The following is a 25,371-nucleotide window of genomic DNA, read 5'->3' as shown; positions in this document are numbered from 1 at the left end:
CTTCTTCCTGGTCTTTGCGTGTCCCCATTGGCAAATGCAGAGAGATGTGAGTTTGGTTTACTGGTCCGTGATGGAAGGATTTCTCTGTAGCTTTGTCGGTCACAGGCCCATTGCTACTATCCCTGCAGTGGCGCACTTGATTAGAGGTGCCACTAGAGGGCATCATAGCAATGAGCCTGCAACTGACAAAGCTACAGAGGATTCCTTCCGCCGCGGACTGGTAAACTGCACTCACATCTCTCTGCATTTGCCGATGGTGACACTCGCAGACCTGAAAGAAGAACTCTCATCTCTCTGCATATGCTGGCGGGTACACTCGCAGACAGGTAAGAATAACACACACAGCTCTGCATTTGCAGATGAGGAACAGTCGCAGACTGGTGTAATGAAAAATATTGCAACCTATAATATTTTGCAACTTCAATGGACTGTGCCATGCCTCGCCTTCTTGTACATTTCCCGGCTGTCATTATTTGCAACTGCCGGTGTTTAGTTCCCTCCATGGGGGTTATTAGTTGCCCACCAAGGTGGGGGGAAGGGTATTACTTTCCTCCAGGGGGGGTATTAGTTGCCCACCAGGGAGGTTCTTAATTTCCTTCAGGGAGAGGGGTTATTAGTTGCTCAGTAGAGGAGGGTTCTGAGTGAGAATAGGGTTAGGTTGGGTTGCATTTTCTGATCCAAATACATTGAAATGAATGGTTAGGTTGCACTTTTTTGCACTCTTTTAGGTAAGAGTTGGGGGGGTCGGCCTATACTCGAGTCTGCTTATACTTGCGTATACACAAGTATATTACCATAGCAATTTTTCATGCTATGGAAAATAACACACAATTTATAATGTGCACAGTGATGTGAAGGTGTGATACTCACGTTGTGATTTCTAGCTTCACATTAATTAGGCATGTGCTAATATATTTCCAAAACCTGAGTGCTAATTAATCATCCCTTCTGCTCTAGATGGAGATTTGCTGTTTGAGCAAATTCCAATGGTGGAGATAGATTGCATGAAGCTGGTACAAACAAGAGCCATCCTAAACTACATAGCTAGAAAATGCAAACTATATGGGAAGGATGAAAAAGATCAAGTGTGGTAAGTACTCAGTGAACATTTGCATATAAACAGTGAGTCTATCTAAAATGTACTAAAAAAAAAAAAAGATTTTCAGTCATTTTACCATTTAAACACTCTGACTTGACATAACCTTACTTTGTCTTGAGAGAGGGGCTCAGACAGAAGCCGCAGTACGTGATTGAGGTTTCTATGACTTGTGCAGTATCATCCAGTACAAAGCAGACAGCAGTGATGGTGCAGACAATGTCCCACGCCTCCTATTGGCTGGACCGCAGCCACACGCTGCAAACCTGCCTATGGAGGGGATTCTGGGAGATTGGCTTTGAGCGGAGCTGCAGCGAGGGACACATAGGGCTCGATTCAGTAAACGGTGCTAACCCAGTTAGCACGCCTAAAGGCTTTGGACGTGCTAACTAGGGTGCTAAGTAGTTAGCACATACAAACTACTTAGCACCGTAGTTAGCACATGCAAACTTAGCACCATAGTTAGCACATGCAAGCTACTTAGCACCGTAGTTAGGACATGCAAACTACTACTTAGCACCGTGCTAACTAGGGTGCTAAGCTCCATGGTTAGATACCCCTGGTCTTGCTAATTATGATCTTGTAAAAGATAGAATATTTGGAAATTCAATCTGAGCTCTATATATTATGTGACGATCATTATATTATTAACAATATCTCTCATCTTCCACAGTGATAATTGATGCTGAAGCTACTGTTGGAAAAGTTAGGAGGCGCACTGCTACACTGCATATTCTGGCATATGTTCCTTTTCTTTGTTGAATAAACTCTGATTTTTTTTTTTTTAAAACTAGGGTGCTAAGTAGTTTACATGTGCTAACTACGGTGCTAAGTAGTTTACATGTGCTAACTACGGTGCTAAGTAGTCTACATGTGCTAACTATGGTGCTAAGTAGTTTGCATGTGCTAACTACTTAGCATGTGCAAAGCATGTTAGCACATGCAAAGTGGCTTTTCACTGGCGTGCTAACACTTAGCACCCTTTTCTGAATCAAGCTGATAGGCTTCTAGGGGCTAGAGAAAGCCCCAGGTAAGTAGATCTGATTTTCTTTTTTAACTATTCCTTGAGGTTTCCTTTAAGGCCTTCTCAGAAATGTGTTCATCTTGTTGGTGGAAACTTCCTGGTCCAATGGATAGCTCTGAGGATGTTGAGGTTAAAGGGGCACTATGGTGAACATAACTGATTTAAGTTAATAAATAATGTGCACAAGAGGTCCAAATTATAAAAAAAAAAAAAAAACAACAACAAAAACGTAAAGTTGTGAGTGATGGCACACATTTCTGAAGTGGGGGGGATGGGGGATTCAGGGGGTGAGAAGTACACAACTAAGCAACGGAGATCAGAAGAGCTCAGTGGCTATGTGGGAGGAGAGCAACTTTCTGGCTAGAATGATTTTCTTCCTCTGATAAGAAGTTACATGCTGCTTGCGATTTTGTTAAATCTCTGTAGTGTATCTGGCTGAGTTTGACCCTCCTTTCTGTTATTGTCTTCTCTCACACACGCTAAATGACTGAACCCATTGTCTCTTTTGGGTGTGGTGCATCAGCTGGAAAAAGAGAGATGACGCCCTCTGCACAATGTTCAATCAAAAAGAGCTGGCACATCCAAGGCGAATCTTTATTAAAACATATAGCTATATGTTTTATATGGCACTAATAAAGATTCACCTTGCAGAGAAGCTGGAGACTCAGCCAGAGACACTGCAGAGATTAAACAAATAGCAAGCAGCTTCTTTCTAGAGAGCATGGCAATTACTCTGGTCCTCCCCCACATGGTTAGTGACTTCTTCTGACCTCAGTCGCTTAGTTTTGTACTTCCCATCTTCCCAGCTGCAGCAATGTGTGCGGTCACAAACCACTTCACTTTTTTTAATTACTTGGACCTCTTGTGCACATTATTTATTTTATTATTTTAACTAAAATCAGTTATATTCACCATAGTGCCACTTTGAAGCTCGCTAGCCTTTTACTCTGGAATCTAGAATAGCCTTAGTTTCCGATCAATTGGAAAAGCAATGCTCCAGAAAATAGTGGGAGAACATAGTGAGTGCGGCAAGGAAATTCAGCCCTTGAAAAATAGCACTACACCATGTATGTAACAAAAATACAAAGGTTTATTTTATATCAATAGCACTAATACACATGTTAAAAACACTTAAAATATGCAGATAGCACCATACCTATTCATCATATAAGTTGATCATATGCAAGTATAACATACATGTATAGCCTCCATGGTAAAATAATAATCTATGTATCCAATGACCATCAAGATGTTCAATTTAGAACTATCCTGGGTCTGAACCCGGGTTCATGTATCAGAGCTATATAGTGTAACCAGACCATAAAAATAGTGAACATTTAGAGACACAAAGTGAAAAAAATAAACAAGGTGAAAAAACATTATAATATTGTTAGCATTGAATATGACCCTATAGTATAGGGAAACTGAGTGAGACCAGACGTGATATATAGGTGAATCACATAGAAACAATAGCTGAGATACTTAGCCAGGCCAGCATGGGAGGATATGGAGGATGGTGCTGAAAAGAGCCCCCGGTGGACTGCCCCACCGGTATCGCGGCCGTCACGCCGCTTTTTCAAAGATTCCCCCGCTCTTTGAAAAAGCGGCGTGACGGCCGCGATACCGGTGGGGCAGTCCACCGGGGGCTCTTTTCAGCACCATCCTCCATATCCTCCCATGCTGGCCTGGCTAAGTATCTCAGCTATTGTTTCTATGTGATTCACCTATATATCACGTCTGGTCTCACTCAGTTTCCCTATACTATAGGGTCATATTCAATGCTAACAATATTATAATGTTTTTTCACCTTGTTTATTTTTTTCACTTTGTGTCTCTAAATGTTCACTATTTTTATGGTCTGGTTACACTATATAGCTCTGATACATGAACCCGGGTTCAGACCCAGGATAGTTCTAAATTGAACATCTTGATGGTCATTGGATACATAGATTATTATTTTACCATGGAGGCTATACATGTATGTTATACTTGCATATGATCAACTTATATTATGAATAGGTATGGTGCTATCTGCATATTTTAAGTGTTTTTAACATGTGTATTAGTGCTATTGATATAAAATAAACCTTTGTATTTTTGTTACATACATGGTGTAGTGCTATTTTTCAAGGGCTGAATTTCCTTGCCTTGCTTATTGTTAGTATACAGCCCAAGCACACATCAATTGGGTATGAGTGCAGATAAGTGTCGGTTCTAGAACATAGTGAGTGCCAATGCAGAAAGGTCAGTTAGAGGATTCTCATCCAGAATCTGTCTGTAAGGAAGTGGTGGTGGGGGGCGGGCCAATGTAGTACTTAACCACATTGCCCCACCCCAGCATTGTGCTGCATGGTGACATGTGTGACTCAGCCTAGCGTTGCCACACCTGCATCCCTGTGCAAGAGTGCACATCTCAGTGTTTACTTGCCTGTGGCCATCCGTACATGTGTAGAGTGTTTTGTACATTAAGGTGGTGCTCCACCTTGAAACATAAGTGGGCTTCCAACCACAAGGAAATGCATTTAAATCCATTTACACATTGAGACCAGCACCCACCAAGTTGCAGAAATGACATTCGGATGTGTGCTAAGTTGTATGGCTCTGCAGCAAACTCTTAAAGCTGCAGAGCCCTGAATTGTAAAAAATAGTGGGGTCACTAGGGGGGTGTAAGCCTGTGATCCTGAAGCTCTTTTAAACCACTGCTCTTCATTTTAAAAAGATCAAAAAATAACTTGAAACAGGGCACTGCATATCAGTGACAGCACACTGTTTCAGTAGGTCAGCCTTTTTTTCAAGCTGAACAGTCCCTTAATGCCTACAGTATGCCTCGGTTTGCTTAAATACTAAGTTAACTAGGACCAGCCAATTTTGCTTTTGCCAATTGTTCACGTTACAGCATACTACCTCAGTTTTTCCTCCGTGTTCCCCCAAAAAAGGACTCAGACATGAGTGAAGGACCCAATCAAATAATTCACACGAAGCTGGCTACTCAGTGCATTCTTTACCTGAAATTAAAATACATTTAACTTTTGGATCGAGGCATCGAGGGTGCACAGCCTGCTCATATGCTTGAGCATAGGGTCAAAGTGCAACCAGAGCCGGGACAAGGTCCTCCAGCACTCAAGGCTGAGACACCAAAGTGCGCCCCTCTATCCCTCCACCCCAGCCGTCACACACTGATTGCTATTGGACTAAGAGGTGGCCCAGTGTCCCCAACTCCCCCCCCCCCCCCCCCAACACCTTAATCTCTAGTTATCTGGCCTGCAGTCACTGTCATGTATCCCATTTTCTTTCTCTCTGCTTCAAACACAAAAGGGGAAAGATAGCTGAGTGAGTTGTGCGCCCCCTCCAACACTGCGCCCTGAGGCTGGAGCCTCTCTCGCCTCTGCCTCGGCCAGGCTCTGAAAGCAACATTTATACTATTCTTTTCTGTCTCATTCCAGGATCGACATGTATGTTGATGGAACAAGTGACCTTATGACACTGATTTTGTCATACTTCTTTATGTCTGAAGCTGATCAGAAGAAACAAAGGCAGCTCATGAGGGACAGAGCTTTGAAGAGATATTTTCCAGTCTATGAAAAAGTACTAAACATTAATAAAATATATGCATAGTCAGAAACTTAAGTTAAACTCTTGCATTTGAAAAAAAATCTTTACTAAATCACATACAGTATATACATTGCAAATATTTTAACAAACTGTTACACTGATATGCCTGCTGTGCTCTCATTGTGGCCATTCTATACACTGGAGTAAGTTCATGGCTTACAGAAATAGGGCCTATCCCTAAGACCTCCCTCTACCGATGCCTAACCCTAAGATCTACCTCTACCTATGTCTAACCCTAAGACTTCCCTCTACCTATGCCTAGCCCTAAGACCTCCCACTACTGATGTCTAACCTTAAGACGTCCTTCTACTCCTTAACCTACTCCCCCAAACTTAACTCAACCCCCCGCCCCAAAGCCACAATTTATGGCAAATAAGTGAAATATCGAGACACCCAATTAAATAGTGGGCACTGAGGATTGCTGATATGCGGGCCCCAATTTTCCTTCTTTGCACCATTAACTGAAGCCACATTTTGGGGCAAACAGAGAGGTAAGTGGGACATCCTGAGTACAATTCTGTTGCTATAGTTTCCAAACTAGTTTCAAGTCCAGTTCTTGTCACCTGACTTAGAAAGTTATAGTTGTTGCAGGCTTTAATTGGAAGGCAGTTTACTAGCAAACTGGTTGTGTTTATTGGTTTTGGATCTTTATTTTCCATGTGGTGCTGGAAGGAGGTGGCAACTGTAGTGTGCTCTGTGAAACTGGTTTATAACTGGTTTATGACTTTGGGACTGCTGAACAGCACATGTAGTAGTGGGGAGGAGCTAGTCTTCCCCCTGCACCACCCTTATTATAGGGGGAGAGTAGCAGCTGTCTAGAAGCAATCCAACCCAACCTATCACTGTCAGTAGCTGGTTGTTTCCATCCCAGAAACAACAGTCATTGCTTGGCTACAGTCATTAGGATCTGGTGGTTGATCATCTTGTGTCTGTGGGCAGCTCTGTGTATTTACAAAACATAAGCTTGACATAAAACACAATAAATGAACCTTTTGTGATTACTGTGTACTGCCCCCGCATGTGACTAATTACGTTCTTACGATTTCAGGCTTTAGAAAACCACAAGTTTCTGGTTGGGGAGCAGCTCAGTTTAGCAGATGTGCATCTCCTGGAAGCCATTTTATCGATGGAAGAGTTCCATCCTGACATCCTGCAGGACTTTCCTAACTTACAGGTAAAAAGAGGTCACCCTGTAGATTCATGTTCTGCTGTGCACTTTAAATAATTACTAAATTCCCACAGCTAATGCTGCAGTTGGCTGTATTACTATTTGAAAATGTTAAAAGTTATGTAGTTTTTCCACTTCTATTTCCTCCCTACATTAGGCACAAGTGGAATTTTTATATAGAATTATATATCCACATGGTGGCTCTGCATATGCTTCCAAAAAGGTTTATTGATATAAATTATATTTCAATTAAGGAAACAGCATGATATCCCAATTAAAAACAACCCTTAAAAATACATGAACTCCATCGCAGTTTCCACCAATCACCATCTGGTTTTTGCTGAATGTGATCACCCAGCTTACGCCTATCTAAATCACATTGGCATCCAATATGGTCTGATTGTGTGTGGACCCACCACTGATGCACACCACAGGAACTGTTATTGTGTTTATATGAGCAAAGTGAACAGTGCACTTTACCATTGGAAGGAAGCTTTAAAAGCTGTGAGAACCACTCTAACTACAATAGTAATGCCAGACCAGTATAGACTCCATACTCAGATGCAGCAGATTAGAGTCCTCAGTGGTGTGCATCGGTGGTGGGTCCACACACAATCAGACCATACTAGATTCCAATGCGATTTGCAAAGGCGCAAGCTGGGTTGAGCAAAAAACAGGTGGTGAATGGTGGAAACTGTGATGGAACGTTCCCGCCCTTTCATGTGCTTTTAAAGTGCTTGAAGACCACAGGCTTACACCCCCCTAGTGACCAGCCTATTTTTTACAATTCTGCACACTGCAGCTTTAACAGTCTATAGCTCGGCCATACAAGTTAGCATCTAAATGAATCTTGCTTCCTCTTCTTGCCACCAACAGAGCTTTCTGTTGGTGGCATCTGATTGCTGCTGCTTTTTTTTTAATCAATTTTATTCATGATTGTTTTTTTCAATCAAATTGCTCATTTTTCTTTTCTTTTTACCCCCCTCCCCCAAATATCCTGTCAGTGATCACCTCACATAGGCATCAGCCTATGAGAGGGGATCACATTGTGAGCCACTCAAGGGGGGACAGCTTTGTCACTAAGCTGTCCCCTGTACAGCGCTGTGCATAGCTGGCGGCGTGATGACGCGGTGCATCCCCATCCATGAAGTATACGGCCGGCCTTTAGCCCGAAAGTCTCCAATAATGGAGCCACTAGCAGGACCGGGAGAGGAGCCAGGATGACGCCGGGGGACCTTGCGGCCTACGGTGGGCTGGAGAAAGCCACAGGTAAGTACCAATTTCATTTTTATTGACTGCTCAGGGTCCCTTTAAAAAAGACAAGTAGAATGATCAATATAATTCTTTATCTCATAAGTTTATTTTCACCTCGGGTTTACTTTAATTACTTGCCGACTGCGTCACATCTATGGGCGTGCACGAAGCGGCAGCCCTGGGACCGTCTAACGCCGATTGGCGTAAGGTCCTGGAGCAGTGGATTGCAGGAGATCGCGCGCACGAGTTAGGAAAAAACAGAAAATAGGTACATTTATTAAAAAATAAAGAACATAAATATTTACAAAAAAATAAAATAAACACTGGGGGAGCGATCAGGACCCCACCAACAGAAAGCTCTGTTGGTGAGGAGAAAAGGGGGGGGGGTCTCTTGTGTGCTGAGTTGTGCGGCCCTGCAGCAAGGCCTTAAAGCTGCAGTGGCCAGTTAAGAAAAAATGGCCTGGTCTTTAGTGGGGTTTAACACTGCGGTCCTCAAGTGGTTAAAGGTAGGAACACACTAGGCAGAATCACATATGTGTTGTCTACTATGTGCTATGGAAAACGCATATGCGATTCTGCCTAGTGTGTTCCTACCTAGGTTGTTCGTAATTTGGATATCTTGCTGTTTCCTAAAATGAAATATAAACCTTTTTTCAGGCACATGCAGAGCCACTGTGTGGATTTATAATTTGTTTTGAGCAACAATTAAATAGTTGCCGCTTCTCTTGATTGAATTGTGCTGTTATTCATGGGCACGGCCGCTCACATTATTTTGTGGAATTTTTTTTTTTTTTTTTTTTTTAATCTTCCCAAAATTGCCTTTACAAGATCTCAGCAAATCTTTTTAGCCCTCAGGCTGCACCTCTAGTCCAGAATCTCCCATTACTTCCTTTCACATAATCCGACCTAATAAAGCTGCAGGTGTCTGCGTCCGTGTGTGCCGCACAGGGCCGCATGGCATGTGTTCGGGGGCTGCAGGCATGCTCGCATGGGGGGTTGTGTGCATGCACACGGGGGGGGGGGGGGCATGGAAATGTGTGGGCACGGGGGCCGCGACACAACCCTGTACTTGTGCAGTGTGCCAACCTAGCGCCTGTTAATAAACGGGCCTAATTTCTAGTATTCTCAAATCTATGGGCTGATGCACAAACCACTGGCAAATTTGCTGCGCAGTATTCAGCAATTTCACCAGTACTAACGCTAGGAAAGTATAACGTGTTATGCTATTAGCGCAACACACAATATAGGGGTAATGCGCATGTTGCTTTTGCAATGCACAGTATACTACTTACACAAGTAGTGTACCCTGTGTTACCATAGCAATGCTTGCATTACCCTGGTAATGCGCGTCGCGCTAATAGTACTGACTTTACTAATGATCCACTACCACTCTCTGACCATAACCTACTTCGCTTCTCTCTCTCCTCCACTTTTCCTACCACCCTGGCACAAGCACGCTCACATATTCGCAGAAACTATCGCAATCTAGACATGCAATCCGTCTCTGATGCCCTAGCACCTCTCCTCACACAATCCTTCACTGACCCAGACTCCGCTGCTATACACTACAACAGCTCCATTACAAAAGTCATGGATGACTTCGCCCCCCTCGTCAATGTCCGCCCTCACCGTGTCAGTCGCCAACCCTGGATGACTAAAGACACTAAACAGTTAAAAAGATGCTCTAGAGCAGTGGAAAGGCGTTGGAGGAAAAGTAACACAAATGAGGACTTCATCTCATATAAAATGGCCTTGAACAAATTCAGAAACACACTCTCTGTGGCAAAACAGTCCTATTTTTCCTCCCTAATTCCGCCCATGTACACAATCCAAAACACTTGTTCAGCACCTTCAACTCCGTTCTCCATCCCCCTCCTCCTCCTTCTTCATCTTGCTTATCAGCTGAAGAATTTGCAACATACTTCACTGATAAAATTGACAAAATCAGAAGTGAATTCTCCACACAGCCCTCAAATCCCACCTCCACACCTCTCATTGACTGCTCTCTAACTGCCTTCTCTACACTCTCAGAACATTCTCTCTCCTCTATAATATCCAAAGCTAATCTAACCACTTGTTCTTTGGATCCTATTCCCTCCCATTTCATTCCGCAGCTATCCTCATCTCTCATGCCTGCACTAACATCGCTATTTAACCTGTCCCTCTCCACTGGCATCTTTCCGTCGCCACTCAAAAAGGCTGTTGTGACACCATTACTTAAAAAACCATCTCTAGATCCTACCACACTCGCCAACTACCGCCCAGTCTCACTTCTCCCATTTGCATCCAAACTAATTGAACACCACATACATGCAGAATTAAGCCATTATTTATCAGCTAACTCCCTACTTGATCAGTTCCAGTCTGGCTTTCGCCCCAACCACTCCACGGAAACGGCCCTTACCAAAGTGGCCAATGACCTTCTTACAGCTAAATCCAAAGGTCAATTTTCCATACTCATCCTTCTTGATCTGTCATCAGCATTCGATACGGTCGACCACACATTACTCTTACAAATACTTTCAAATGTAGGAATAAAGGGCCTTGCTCTCACATGGTTATCTTCCTACCTCTCTGGAAGGTCCTTCACAGTCTCCTACTCAGATCAGATCTCTTCTCCGCATGCTTTGTCTGTCGGGGTTCCTCAAGCCTCTGTCCTTGGTCCCCTCCTCTTTTCCATCTACATGCACGGTCTTGGTGACTTAATCAACTCATTCGGGTTTCAATACCACCTGTATGCAGACTATACGCAACTGTACCTCTCGGACCCAGACCTTAACTCCCTCCTCAAACGTGTTCCTGACTGCTTGTCGGCTATACCCTCCTTCATGTCCTCTCGCTTCCTAAAACTTAATATGAGTAAAACGGAACTAATAATTTTTCCACCGTCTCTGGCAACCTCTCTGCCTGAAGTAACTATAAATGTTAATAACACTCCCATAACTTCAGTTCGCAAAGCACGGTGCTTGGGGGTAATATTCGACTCTTCTCTCCCTTTTATTCCTCATCTTAACTCCATAACCAGCTCCTGCCATCTCCAACTCAAAAATATATCTCGCATCCGTCCCTTTCTCGCCCAAGACACAACCAAAATGTTAATACATGCTCTTATAATTTCTCGTCTGGACTACTGCAACGTACTACTTTGTGGACTACCTTCTAACAAACTGGCCCCGCTCCAGTCGGTACTGAACTCAGCTGCTCGTCTCATTCATCTTTCTTCTCGATCTTCCTCTGCTGACCCTCTCTGTCAAGCTCTTCACTGGCTGCCAATTAACCAGAGGATCCAGTTCAAATTCCTAACCCTAATCTACAAAGCTCTCCACAATCTCTCTCCCCGGTACATATCCTCACTAATTTCCAGATACAAACCCAATCGCAATCTCAGATCTGCACACGATCTTCTGTTGTCCTCCTCTAGAATCACCTCCTCACATTCACGCTTACAAGATTTTGCACGCGCTTCACCCCTTCTCTGGAATCCCCTCCCACAACACATCCGTCACTCGCCAACCTTTGTTACTTTTAAAAGCTCTCTAAAAACTCATTTGTTCCGACAAGCATATGCGCTACCCTAAGCCACTTCTTTGTCCTAAGACCAAAATTGCACTGCTACTAGGTATCCTAAAACACACAGCCTCTATATATTTTATCGTATACTACCCCTCCTCTTGTTTCCCCCCATTCCCTTTAGATTGTAAGCTCGCAAGGGCAGGGCTCTCTCCCCTTTTGTGTCTTGGAAGTCATTATAAATTTTACTCATCATGTTATTTTTATCACTGTCATTACCACTTCTGTATTTTGTATTCTGTATGCTGTATCATTTTTTTGTATTTTGTCACTAATTATGTATCTTGTATATTAGTGTACACCATTGTCTGTATTATTATGTACCCCATGTTTGTTTCTTACTTTGTACAGCGCCACGGAATATGTTGGCACTTTATAAATCAATAATAATAATAATAGTACCAGTAAATTTGTACCAGTAAATTGTAATAGTACCAGTAAGATTACCGTGTGCTACCTGTGCACAGCAAATGTACCTGGCTGCTAACTAGTGTTCATAATTTTAGTAGCCCTCATTAATGTACAGCTGGCTGCACCCTCTTGCATTGACTGGTATGAGCACATTGGTTATTTACTTGCTTGATTTCTGTATTTGCTCCTCATTCGCTGTACACTCATCTTCAGTTCTGCCTTATTCCACATTCATTCATCCCCACAGTCACAGGACCATTATGTAGAGTAGAGGAGCTGGTAGTTAGGGTGCTTTCACACTTTGTTGAGTCGCAATGGACAAAATCAGCACATCATGACAGAAATGTAATGATAGTCCTATGGGTCTATCACACTGTGGCCCCAATCCCATTTACTTTTCCTTCAGAGTTTTATTCTAGAAGAGATTTTTTTCATCTTATCAAAAAATAACTTTTCAGCGCTTAGCAATTGAAAAAGTACTACAAAGTGGGTAAGAAAGTAATATCAAACTGATTTGTATTATTTTCTTGCATGGTAGAAGCTTTAAACGTATATTATTATTACGTTTTTAAAATATGTCCTTGGAGAAAACTCAAGAGAAAATGATAGGATTTGGGCCTGAGTGCGGTGCAATGTGATGGTTCCATCAGCATAACACAGCGGATACACTTCTGTTTCAGGATGACATGCGTGGTTACAGTGAAAATGAGGCATACTTCCATGGCACTGTATGCAGGGGCAAAGCCAGGGGTCGAGTCCTGCGTGAACGCGGGACGACGACGTCCACTTACTTTTTTTGGAGAGTGGACGCCCTAGCACCCTGGAGGGGAGCAGCGCAGTGGAGAGGAGCATTGTGCACAGCGTGGGGAATGGCGGACGTCTCCACCCCCTTCCCTCACCTTGGGGCTCCTCTTCCTGGCTCTCCCCTCCAGAACGATTTCGGCGGTGGCTGGCAGCGGGCATCAGTGGGCGGGACTTACCTCCTCCTCGTTCCGGCGAGTTGACGCTGTGCGTGTCGCTGCTCTGGTCTACACTAGACCAGACTAGCTGCACGCACAGCGTCAACTCGCCGGAACGAGGAGGAGGTAAGTCCCGCCCACTGATGCCCGCTGCCAGCCACCGCCGAAATCGTTCTGGAGGGGAGAGCCAGGAAGAGGAGCCCCAAGGTGAGGGAAGGGGGTTGAGACATCCGCCCTTCCCCACGCTGTGCACAATGCTCCTCTCCACTGCGCTACTTCCCTCCAGCTGGGGGGACACCTGGCTACCGATTCTGGGGACGCCTATAGACTGGCCATACTGGGGACACCTATACACCTGGCTACATATACTGGGGACACCTATACACCTGGCTACATATACTGGGGACACCTATACACCTGGCTACATATACTGGGCACACCTATACACCTGGCTACATATACTGGGGACACCTATACACCTGGCTACATATACTGGGCACATATACACCTGGCTACATATACTGGGCACACCTATACACCTGGCTACATATACTGGGGACACCTATACACCTGGCTACATATACTGGGCACACCTATACACCTGGCTACATATACTGGGCACATATACACCTGGCTACATATACTGGGGACACCTATACACCTGGCTACATATACTGGGGACACCTATACACCTGGCTACATATACTGGGCACACCTATACACCTGGCTACATATACTGGGCACATATACACCTGGCTACATATACTGGGGACACCTATACACCTGGCTACATATACTGGGGACACCTATACACCTGGCTACATATACTGGGGACACCTATACACCTGGCTACATATACTGGGCACATATACACCTGGCTACATATACTGCGGACACCTATACACCTGGCTATACTGGGGACACCTATACACCTGGCTATACTGGGGGCACCTATACACCTGGCTACATATACTGGGGACACCTATACACCTGGCTACATATACTGCGGACACCTATACACCTGGCTATACTGGGGACACCTGAACACCTGGTTACATATACTGGGGACACCTGGCTATACTGAGAACACCCATAGACCTTGCTACCTATTCTGGGGACATCTATACACTTGACCACCTATTCTGAGGACATCTTTACACCTGGCTACCTATACTGGTGACATCTCTACATCTGGCCACCTATTCTGGGGACAACTATACACATGGCTACTTATACTGGTGACACCTATAGACCTGGCTAGCTATACTGGGGGTACCTATTTTGGGGGAACTGCTGTCAGATCTGTATTTTTGGGGAACCGCTGATGCCAGATTATGTGTATTTTGGGGAACTGCTGCCAGATTGTGTATGTTGGGGGACCACTGCTGCCAGATTACATGTATTTTGGGTGTTACGTGTATTTTGGGTAATCCACTACCAGGTTTCACGTATTTTGGGGAACTGCTTCCAGATTATGTGTATGTTAGGGGAACTGCTGCTGCCAGATTGTCTATTTAGGGGGAACCACTGCCATATTATCTGTATTTTGGAGGAACCTCTGCCAGATTATGTGTATTTTTGGTGAAATGCCAAGATCAGATTACATCTACTTTTTGGGGATACACTACGACAGAGCTCAAACTTTCCCTGGCAGACCTTTTATACCACTGCTAAGGCCATGTATATTTGGCCCCACCCATGACCACGCCCACACTATGCTTAACCACGCCCATTTTTGCGAGCCGCGTTACGCGCGGCACAGAGATTTTTAGGGTGAGTCCACTCACTTCTTTTTCCAGGACTAGACCCCTGGGCAAAGCAATAGGGGCTGCAGAGGTTGCGACCGCATTGGGCCCCGAAGGGCCCTCCCTCAACTACAATATTAGCTTCCTATTGGTCCTGTGCTCATAATTATCACTTCTATAGATACTTTGAATGGTGGCAATCATTAACAAACTGTTCCCCAACCCCACTTGCACCTCTGACACTGTAGTTGCCATTGGCAGGTTTTGGTGTGCCGTATCAATTGTTATGTTTAGAGTGCTTGGGGGGCCCCACTGTAAAAATTGCATCGGGCCCCACAGCTCCTTAGCTACGCCACTGACTGTATGCTTCACTTTACGGGCGAACTGCACGGTTAGGGTGCAATGCGACTGTTCGGCATGTTGATGTGCACTTGAGGGGTAATTGAACTGAAATGGATTCTACATAGTATGTAAAGAGCCTCAACGGACATAGAGGAGTCAAAGAGGCACACTTGGAAATGTTCTCACCCAAGCAGCACAGCAAACAATCCCACCTCAACTCTCGATGCCAGGACCTCCCTGCAGTATTCTCTAGGTACCCTGGTTGAGAAAGCCTGGATTAGACATTGAATTCAATATAAACATCGAATCTAAGGAAAATCGTCTGAAACAATAACAGTAGTAGCAATAGATATTAGCTGTCTGTTCCATCAAACTTCTTGCTGAAACAATAAGCGTTTCTTTAACAATATAATGATTGAAATATCAATTATATATACATCGGAAATACTGGATTTTTCTGCGATATTTCCTGATGGGAGTTTGAGGGAAGCCATTTTGGCCGCGGGTAGCAGCAGCATGCGATGAAAACTTGCTATAGCTTTGTACTGCATTGGGTGATAGTAAGCTTGCAGCTACAGCGGTGACATTGATATTTGACAAGATTTCTGCTGAAATCTTGTGTAATATCTAAAGGCACGTACCCAGGATGCGACTTTTTATGTAACCTCTCCCGTGGTCGGTGCCTTTTTGCACCACGAGCGATAGTTTTACATGGGTATGTGTGCGCAATGACTCGAACGCTGTTTAGCGACACGTGGCAATTATGACTGGATCAGATCTTTAAGATCCCCAACCACTCCCGCCCAAAGTACTGCGATCATTTGAACTCTCTTTCACACCCGTCGTGTGCCATCACATTTTCCCGTGGTAGGAAAATGGATCAGGGAACGCTAGTTTGTCTTGTCACATTGCTGTGGGTCCCCCAGTTTATGTTCTGGTGAGTACGTAGCTTAAAGTGACCCTAATGCCTGATAAAAAAAAATGAGATTAACTCACCTGGGGCTTCCCTCAGCCCCCTGCAGCCGATCGGTGCCCTCACAGCTCCGCTCCGATGCCTCTGGACCCGCCGGCAACGACTTCCGGTTTCGCCGTCATCGGCCGACAGGCATGGGAACACGAGTGATTGTTCGCGTTCCCAGCCTGTATATCGCCCCCTATTCTGCTATTGCGGCCAGGAGGTCGCAATAGCAGCATAGGGGGCGATATACAGGCTGGGAACGCAAACAATCACTCGCGTTCCCATGCCTGTCGGCCGGTGACGGCGAAACCGGAAGTCGTCGCCGGTGGGTCCAGAGGCATCGGAGCGGAGCTGCGAGGGCACCGATCGGCTGCAGGGGGCTGAGGGAAGCCCCAGGTGAGTTAATCTCATTTTTTTATCAGGCTTTAGGTTCACTTTAAGGGTACAGATAGGTGCAATCAGTCATCAACTATGACAGTCATGCTTAGGAGAACTCATGGAGAAGCAGGTGATCAGTTTGGTCAGGTGATAGTTATGCAAGTCTCCGACTTGCTAGTTATAATCATGTGCTAAAGCAGGATGTGATCACAGCAAATCAGAGCTTTACAAATCTATCAGCTGATCAAACAAGTCACATACTTCTCCTAGACATAGTAGACCATCACTACTTTCAATATCTGATAGATATCGATGTTTTTACCTGATCTACCACTAACCTAGTAGTGTATGGGTAGCTTATGCTTTCTTGGTAAGTGAGACCTTCCATCCTTTTGATTAATTTAGTTGCCCATTTTTACTTGTTCTAAAACACGGATATCCTTTCAATAACGTGTTGCCCAAAAATGTATCCCATACTCCAGATGTGACTATAGATTAGAAACCAGCACATCCTTATAGACTTTATTAGTTTCCAACATCAAACAAATTGAGACGTTTGGCTTCTTGGTTGTTTGATCTTGCAAACTAATATAGTCTATAAGAATGTGCCGGTTTCTATTCCATTGTCATATGGAGACGTCATGCTCTTGATTTGACCATGCACTCCTCCCCACATCACTTGGCTTTACCTTTAGCAAAGGCGAGACACTTCCCTAAGCAACTATACTCCAGAAGTGGTTTCACAATCAATTTATGCAGAGGTGACAGCGTCTGGTACTTTTATTTCCCATTTTATACATTACACAGAATGTTATGCTTTAGCTGCTGCTGCTTGGTATTGAATACAGCAGCTTGCTTTATTATCAACCCCTTCCAGAAGCGATTGCGAGAGACTGAACTGACAGCACAATGTAACATCTCTCCCACAGCTCAAAGAGACACAGCAAGAAGCGCTGAAGAAACCTTCTATCTGGAATTGTAGGAGTACATAGAGAGGTTTGGGACCCTAAGGGCTCTTTCAGACTTAGACGTTGCGTTGCAGGGGACGTTAAGGTCGCATAACGTCCCCTAACGCAACGCTTGCTGGTGGCAAAGGTGGACGCTATCTAAAGCCGCGTTATGCGGCTCTCGGTGTGCCGTTAAAATGACTGGAGACCACGTGATCGGAATACTCCACATCACGTGGTCCCGCCAGCCAATCCGCGCACAAAGCGGCCGCTCCAGGAAGAAAACAGTTACGTCAGCAGTGCAGTGCATATTAATTAGCCATGTGGCTAATCACTACGCATGTGCAAGCAGTCTAATGCGGCTAAAACCGCGTATAACGCACAGCATGCTGCACTTTCTTTCAACGTCTAGCGTTACACTGTAACGCAACGTGGGCACTGTGACCAGCCCATTGATTTTTCATTACTGTGAGTTGGGCTGCGTTACAGGCTGCTCTAACGTCAGCCTGTAACATCCCAATGTGATAGCAGCCTAAGAGTTGAGGCTGGTACTCACCATGCAATTTTTCTTTCAGATTCTATTTCTAATTGAGAAAAAGATCAGATCAGGCAAAAAAAATAAACAGCTTATTGATCGACCAATTCCAAGCTCAAAATCAATCTTTCTCGGCTGGAAGTTGATTGCACATGCTTCCAAAATACTAGCTATCATTCCATGTGCAGGTCCTTTCCATCCATTTTCTATTTATATGCAATTGGAAATCTGATCGGAATTTGAAAAAAAAACCCAATGTATATATGTGTAGGCTAGCAAACGTCTGTCTCCGATTGATGTCAGATCAGAATATCGATCTGATCACTAGATTGGATGGAATCTGAAGCAAAAATTGCATGGTGTGTACCAGGCTTTAAGTAAGGGCTCGTTCACACGATGTGCACTGCCGTCCGCATTTCGGCAGCGTGTATTGTGTGCGATCAGCAAGAACATCAGAAGTGCTTAGAGAGCACTTCTGACGTTCATACTATGTGCGTTGCGCAGCAGTGCAGCGCTATCACACTGCTGCACACATTTTTGGCAAAGTGCATCGCTGATCTCATCCACTGTAATGAATGGGATCAGCAGCACAACGCACGACCATATGCGTTGCTTAATGTGAACGAGGCCTGAGGGAAGGTGTGGTGAGAAGATTTATGAAGACAGGCATTAAAGGATACCAGAGCCGAATTAAGATGGAGAAATATGGAGGGGGGCAGGCATATACTGTCAGCTGTCCTGATGCCCACCACTCCCCCTTGTTCCCCTCTCTACCCCCGCATCCTGCCTAAATACCCTCCTAGCAACCTCTTCTGGCTCGCTGGAGTCGCGCATTATTGCGCAGGCGCTGGCCGGGCTGCGCCTTGTATTACAGCGCCTGCCGTGGCCAAGAGCGCACAGCGCATGACGTTACAAGTACGGCATGCACAGTGCCCTGACGTCGTGGCACGTGCTGTAGGACGCAGTAATGTCTGACTCCGGCAAGCTGGAAAAGGCTGGCGGGGCGCATTTAGGTATGATGCAGGATCAGAGAGGAGAACGGGGGAGTGGTGGGCATCAGGACAGCTAATAGTATATGCCTCCCCCCTCCATATTTCTCCAATTAATTCGGCTCTGGTATCCTTTAAGTAAGCACCAGAGAAAGTTTTGATTGCAGCCTTTTGTCCATTTTACTGCTCCTTTGTCTGTCTCTCGGTGACATCTTAAAAGCAAGGAGTTTTGAATCAGGATGATACTATTTATTGACTAATTTAAAAGTTAGTCTTTCTTGCTTTTACTGACGGCTAACGCGGTACAATACTCTACTGCTACTTCGGTAACATCTCATGATATTAATATTGATGGACATAAAATCTTCCTTCTTTAGGCTTTCAAGACAAGAACATCCGAGATCCCAACAATTAAGAAATTCCTGGAGCCAGGAAGTAAAAGAAAACCTATTGCTGATGAAGTATACATCACCTGTGTTAAGGAAGTTCTTTTCTAACATGAAGATTACATAGGTTTCCACTTGGTTTTAATAAAACAATATTACTCTATCAAGTCTGTCCTTGATTATTGGGGGATCAGAATAAGAAAACGTGATAACAGAGATAAAGAGTATTAAAGCAAGCGGCTCATAGCAATGTCCATATAACCACTGTGTGTAATTCTGTAAAGAAAAAGTGAAAAGCAGAAGAAGGGAAGTGAGTGGAGGGTGAAGTGAAGGAGAGTAAAGAATGAAGGGAAAAATGGAAGGTGGGAGGTTTGCAGAAGGGCCGGGATAAAACTAGAAAGAGAAAAGGAGAAAGAGGAAAGTGGTGACCCCCCCAAACAAACAAACATTGCCACCATTTGTACATAAACCTATCACAAAACTTTGGGCCATATTCAGTAAACACTGGTAAAGTCGTCATAATTTTATTGTTCCTTCCACAGACTACAGTATGTAGTACAAGTTGCGCACTTAACCTAACTCAAATTACCTAGATAAGTCTCTTGTTGCTAGGGTGATGTGCCCAACGCAAGTTTAACAGAGTTTTCTGAATATGGTGACAGATGTAAACAGAACATATAAAATAGCAACGAGCAACAAAAATGGTACAAAAAAACGTGCTCAAACTGCACTGTATTTAGCGTGAAAATCCACATAGATTTTTGGTTTTGAGGTGATCAGTGATCACTCCTCACATTTCATTGACTTGATGTCAAACCACAACAAAGTGATTTGCCATTGGTATGAGTATTTCACTATATAAACACACACAGCACATCTGTGTTACAGTAGCTAGATCAGTTACAAACATTACAGATCAAACATTCCCTATGGATAGAAAACTGGCAAGGCAGCTCCAGGACTTGGAAAGTGGCTACAAAACTGAGAAATCTTCATGCTCTATTTGTCCTTTGGACCAGCTTGAAATAGTATGTACATAAGGCATGGGAGTGATGTCACAAGGGAGTCATATAAATATGGAGAACAATGCTCTTGGCTGTAGCGATCCCCCCAGGAGGGTCATGGGCTGCCAAACACACGCTGGGTCAGTCAAGATTTAGACCAACACAGATACTTGTTCTTCCCTTTGGGTAATGTCATTGCACATACAAAAGAGACTCGGGACTGTGAGGTCAGAAGGCTATCTACAAAATGCAGTGGATGAGAGGTGTGGTAGTGATGTAATGTAGTATTTTACATGGCTCCTGAATACAGGACCCATGCAATGTACCACTGTCACCACTGGTTATCTAAACATTCAGCTGGGATGCTCATCACGGAATATTCACCAGTAACTACAGTGGTTACTCGTGATTGAAATTAGCTTTAATTGCCCCAGCTGAGCGGGTAGATGAGGCGGCGTTAATTACCCATAATGCCGCTCTCCGCCCAGCGTTTCAACGAGCTTGCAAGTGTCTTTTGGGCGCATTGTAAGCCTTGCTATGGAGCACTTCCTCCTTCAAGTCGGAAGGAGGACGCTTGCAAGCTCGTTGAAATGCTGGGCGGAGAGCGGCTTTATGGGTAATTAACCCCGCCGCATCTACCTGCTTAGCTGGGGCAATTAAAGCTAATTTGAATCATGAGTAACCACTGTGGTTACTCGTGAATATTCCATGATGGGCATCCCTGATTGTCATTCAGCAAAGGCACACACATCTCTGTCATTGACGGCATTTTCCAAAACACTGTGAGTGTGAGAAATTGCCATGGTGTGTCCTCATCATACAGCTATGATAAGCAGCAGTGTATTGTACTGATCCATTCTACGTGCCATTATTATCTGGCAATGTCCATTGTACTGCTTTCTGTGAGATGACAATAGAGACTTAAAAAATAAAAAAATGTAATAAAAGCCTAAGTAAACCCAAAAGCTGAGCAAGGCCTCAGAACAGTCATGCTGAGAAATGTAAATTATGAGCACTAAGTCTGAAATGAAACTACAGAGGAACCTTGGTTTGTGAGCATAATTTGTTCCGGAAACATGCTTGTAATCCAAAGCACTCTTATGTCAAAGCAAATTTCCCCTTAAGAATTAATGGAAACCCAGTTGATTAGTTCCACAATTCAAAAACAGTTATAGTGAAAGTCTTGTTTGCATATTTATTTTATATTTTACTATAACTAATAAAATCATTGCCGTCTGTTGGCTCGCCCTAACCTTTTTGTGTGCTGCTTTAACAAGGAACCTATCTAACCACAGTTGTTTTTGAGGATTTCATGGAAATGTGACTTTGCACAGTCTCTACACTCAGATTAAGCTCTATCGGCTCAGTTGTGATCCGGGCCGGATTTCTAGGAAGGCACCCGAAGCCCGTGCCTAGGGCGGAGCCATGCAAGGGGCGGGTTTTCACCATCCCTCATCCATCCCCACCACCTGTCCCATTAACACTGAACACCCATCTGCTTTGCTCTGCATACTGCAGTGCAGGTGTACAGAAGGTGGCTAAATGCATGACAGACAGGGAGCATCAGCTAATCAACAGTCCATGGCTGTAGAAACATTTCAGCCTAGCCCGCCCTTTCTCCGCCCTCCTTACCAGCTCAACCTATTGCGATCGAGCTTACAGCAGAAGGATGAAGAAGTCACTGTTGTTCTATCGTGTGTGGCTCTTGCTCTATTCACAAGAGACTAGAGATGGGAAGTTCGGATCTTTTCAATGATCCGGATGATTCGAATCGGATCATTGAAGAGATCCGGATCTTTGATCCGAATCTCGGATCATTTTACTACCGGAAGCATTCGGGGGTGAAATGAACAGCAGGACAGGTCTGTGGACAGGAGAAGGAGAGGGGGGTGGACACACAGAGAAGGGGAGAAGATGGACAGAGAAGGGAGGAGGGACGAGCAGAGAGCAGAAATGTTTGCACGTAATACCCACATGCTGAAGTCATATGCTTTACATATATTTCACCTATATGTTCATCTGTACACTTTGAAAGAAAAGGTCGCACAGTGAAAGAAAGCATTCCCAGAAGTGAAGTGCAGCTGTTTAGTGCCGAGTGCAGGAGGATTATATTGCCTTTCAATCACACTGTCTGCAAAGTTACTGAGCTGTGCTGAGCCAAAAGCTTCCCATGTGTTCACTGTGCAGCACTGCGGAACAGACAGCCTATGATGAGCAGCACATTGCAGCCAGTATGTGTGCTCTACACATATCTGGCAGTGGCACCCATGTCCCCTCTCTCTCATCTACCTGTCTCCCTGCAAGGCTGCCTCCCTTCCAACAGAGCGATCCATCTCTGCTCTGCTTCCAAGACCCCGCTGCCCGCTGAGAGGGGGCGTGTCGCTCCTGGCCCCGCCCCTTTTGCGATCCGAATCACTCATTTTGATGATTCGGATGATCGACTCATAAAATAGATTCGGATCAAAGATCCGAATCGTTCATGATCCGGACAACACTACAAGAGACACAACTCCGTTGCCTGCTAGTGTCAGCTGCCTCCTCCTTCCTCCAACAGCCTAAGTAAACACACTGTCCTCCGCCAGGCTAAGTTCACTTCACGGATTGCTGAAGGAATGCTTTGCTGTTATCTGTAACTCATTAGGCAGCAAACACCCACAGAGCATGAAAGAAGCAGTGATTTTCCGTTGAGAAGGTGTGTGTGTGTTTGGGGGAGGAGCTTCAGAAATGAATGACAACTAGATGCAGAGGATTCAGAAGGGCATAGCATAGGAATTGACTTTATACCATAATTTTTCATGAATGTACAAAGAGGAATGTAATAAACTACACTTAAAGGAAGTGTCAGGCAATTTGTTACCCCCAGATCTTCTTACCTGGGGCTTCCTCTAGCCCCTTGCAGCCGACATGTCCCTCTTCATGTCCTGGGCAGGCAGCTGGGAGTGGAGATGAGATGAGGGACTTGTTGGCTGCAAGAGGCTGGAGGAATCCCCGGGTAAGTAGATCTGGGGGTAGCAAAGATTGCCTGACGCTTCCTTTAACCTCCTGAGCGATAATCCCGAGCTGAGCTCGGGGTACGTCGCGCAGGAGGAGTTCTCAGGCCCTAGTGGGCCGATTTGCATAATTTTTTTTTCCGTTACACGCAGCTAGCACTTTGCTAGCTGCGTGTAACTTCCGATCATCGCCGCCGATCCGCCGCTACCCGCCGTGCTGCGCAGCCCCCCCCCCCCTCCCCGACCCCTTGCGCAGCCTGGCCAATCAGTGCCAGGCAGCGCTGAGGGGTGGATCGGAACTCCCTCTGACGTCACAACGTCCATGACGTCGGTGACGTCATCCCGCCCCGTCGCCATGGCGACCGGGGAAGCCCAGCAGGAAATCCCGTTCTGAACGGGATTTCCTGCTTACTCTGATCGCCGAAGGCGATCGGAGTGGGTGGGGGGATGCCGCTGCGCTGCGGCTATCATGTAGCGAGCCAAGGGCTCGCTACAGGATTTAAAAAATAAAAAAATTAAAAAAAATAGTGCTGCGCCCCCTCCTGAGCGATATAATTGTATGCCCCGAGGGTTAAAGTACCCCTGAAGTGAGCAAGTGTTTTGTGGACTAAGCCCATGGTGAGCTAGATTACATTGCTGCCTACCTTGCTGTGGTGCTAGCTGTCTTGGAGGATCACCAATTTTTTTAATATTCAACTGGCCCTCAGCTAATAATGCACTATCAAAACTGAACTGGGCATGTGTGCATTCCGCCCCACCCATGCCCAGTAAAAGTGCTTGTGGCCTCGTACACAAAAAAGAAAGATATGCACAAAGGCTTTCTCTCACTGGGCATGTGTGTTTCAAGACCTATGCCGTGTTCTGAATGATGTTCTGTATTCAGAAAGAAATGAGCAAACATAAGGATCTGAACAACATTGGTAAGGCAATATTTTAATGGCTCAATGAGGGGGGTCAGAGAATCTCAAAGATGTTACCTGCACACCACTACAACCTATTACCTTCCTGTAACTGGTATTCCTTGAGTGATTAACTGATATTGTATGCTTGTCATTGGTAATATCTGCTTAGATGAATATCTGCTTATTAGTGGTTACTTCTGCATGTCACTGGTGGTATTATTATTATTTAGTATTTATATAGCGCCGACTTTTAATGGCAGAGTATATAGTCTTGTCACTTAGCTGTTCCTTAGAGGGTCTCACAATCTAATCCCTATCATATGTATTGTGTAGTGTCAATTAACTTATCTGTATGTTTTTTGGGATATGGGAGGAAACAAGACTACCCGGAGGAAACCCACACAGAATTGGGGAGAACATACAAACTCCGTGCAGATAGTGCCCTGGCTGGGAATTGAATCAGGGACCCAGCGCTGCAAGGCGAGAGCGCTAACCACTATCTGCATGTCCATAATATCTGGTGTATGTGTGGGATGAAACAGGTTGCATTGCCCGGGGCACCAAATAGGACATTGTATTTCATACAGAAAATGGCTGGTTTTACTATGGGATAATGTGCTCTCCAACAGTAATTTAATTTTGATTAATATTTTTCAAATATGTTTATGATTTTATTTATGGGCATTTATTTTAATATATTGTGCAGTTAATTTTACATTTTAAATTTTACTAATTTGGTCATTTGGAATTGGTCAAGATGCTGTTAGGGTGCCCATTAACAATACAATCAACAATTAGTTACATTCTTTACCGTTTGTGGGCACGATCAATAGTTTACTTCGATTGATCGTGTTCACAACATTGAAAAAAAGAAGCTAAATCAATTATCTCTAATGAAATTGATCCAAAAAATGGATTGATACAACAGTTGTTACTAGTCGATTGGCGCCATCAACAGTAGTCGATCTAATCAATCTGAATATCAATTGTTTGCTAAATTGTATCTTTAATTGGCACCTTTAGTTGGGGGGGGGGGGGTTGGTGACAGTGGGCCTAGGGCAGTGAAAAGTACAAATCCGGCCCTGGTTGTGATGACGTGAT

The 25,371-nt window shown here is 44.6% G+C and overlaps 1 protein-coding gene across 2 annotated transcripts in view; it reads left to right on the top strand.

Moving 5' to 3' along the window:
• Window positions 1-19,537, top strand: part of LOC137571761 (glutathione S-transferase 3-like) — a 90,707-nt gene extending 71,170 nt beyond the window's left edge. For both annotated transcript variants that reach the window (XM_068281359.1, XM_068281360.1), the window contains 4 exons: window positions 958-1,090; window positions 5,564-5,705; window positions 6,781-6,906; window positions 19,366-19,537. In XM_068281359.1, the coding sequence (XP_068137460.1) occupies window positions 958-1,090; window positions 5,564-5,705; window positions 6,781-6,906; window positions 19,366-19,485 (521 nt within the window). In that variant the 3' untranslated portion in view covers window positions 19,486-19,537. The remainder of the gene's footprint in view (window positions 1-957; window positions 1,091-5,563; window positions 5,706-6,780; window positions 6,907-19,365) is intronic.
• Window positions 19,538-25,371: the final 5,834 nt, after the last annotated feature.

This window comes from Hyperolius riggenbachi, chromosome 4, assembly GCF_040937935.1.
Source record: "Hyperolius riggenbachi isolate aHypRig1 chromosome 4, aHypRig1.pri, whole genome shotgun sequence".
Classification (NCBI taxonomy): Eukaryota; Metazoa; Chordata; class Amphibia; order Anura; family Hyperoliidae; genus Hyperolius; species Hyperolius riggenbachi.
This window is presented reverse-complemented; position numbering and strand designations above follow the sequence as displayed.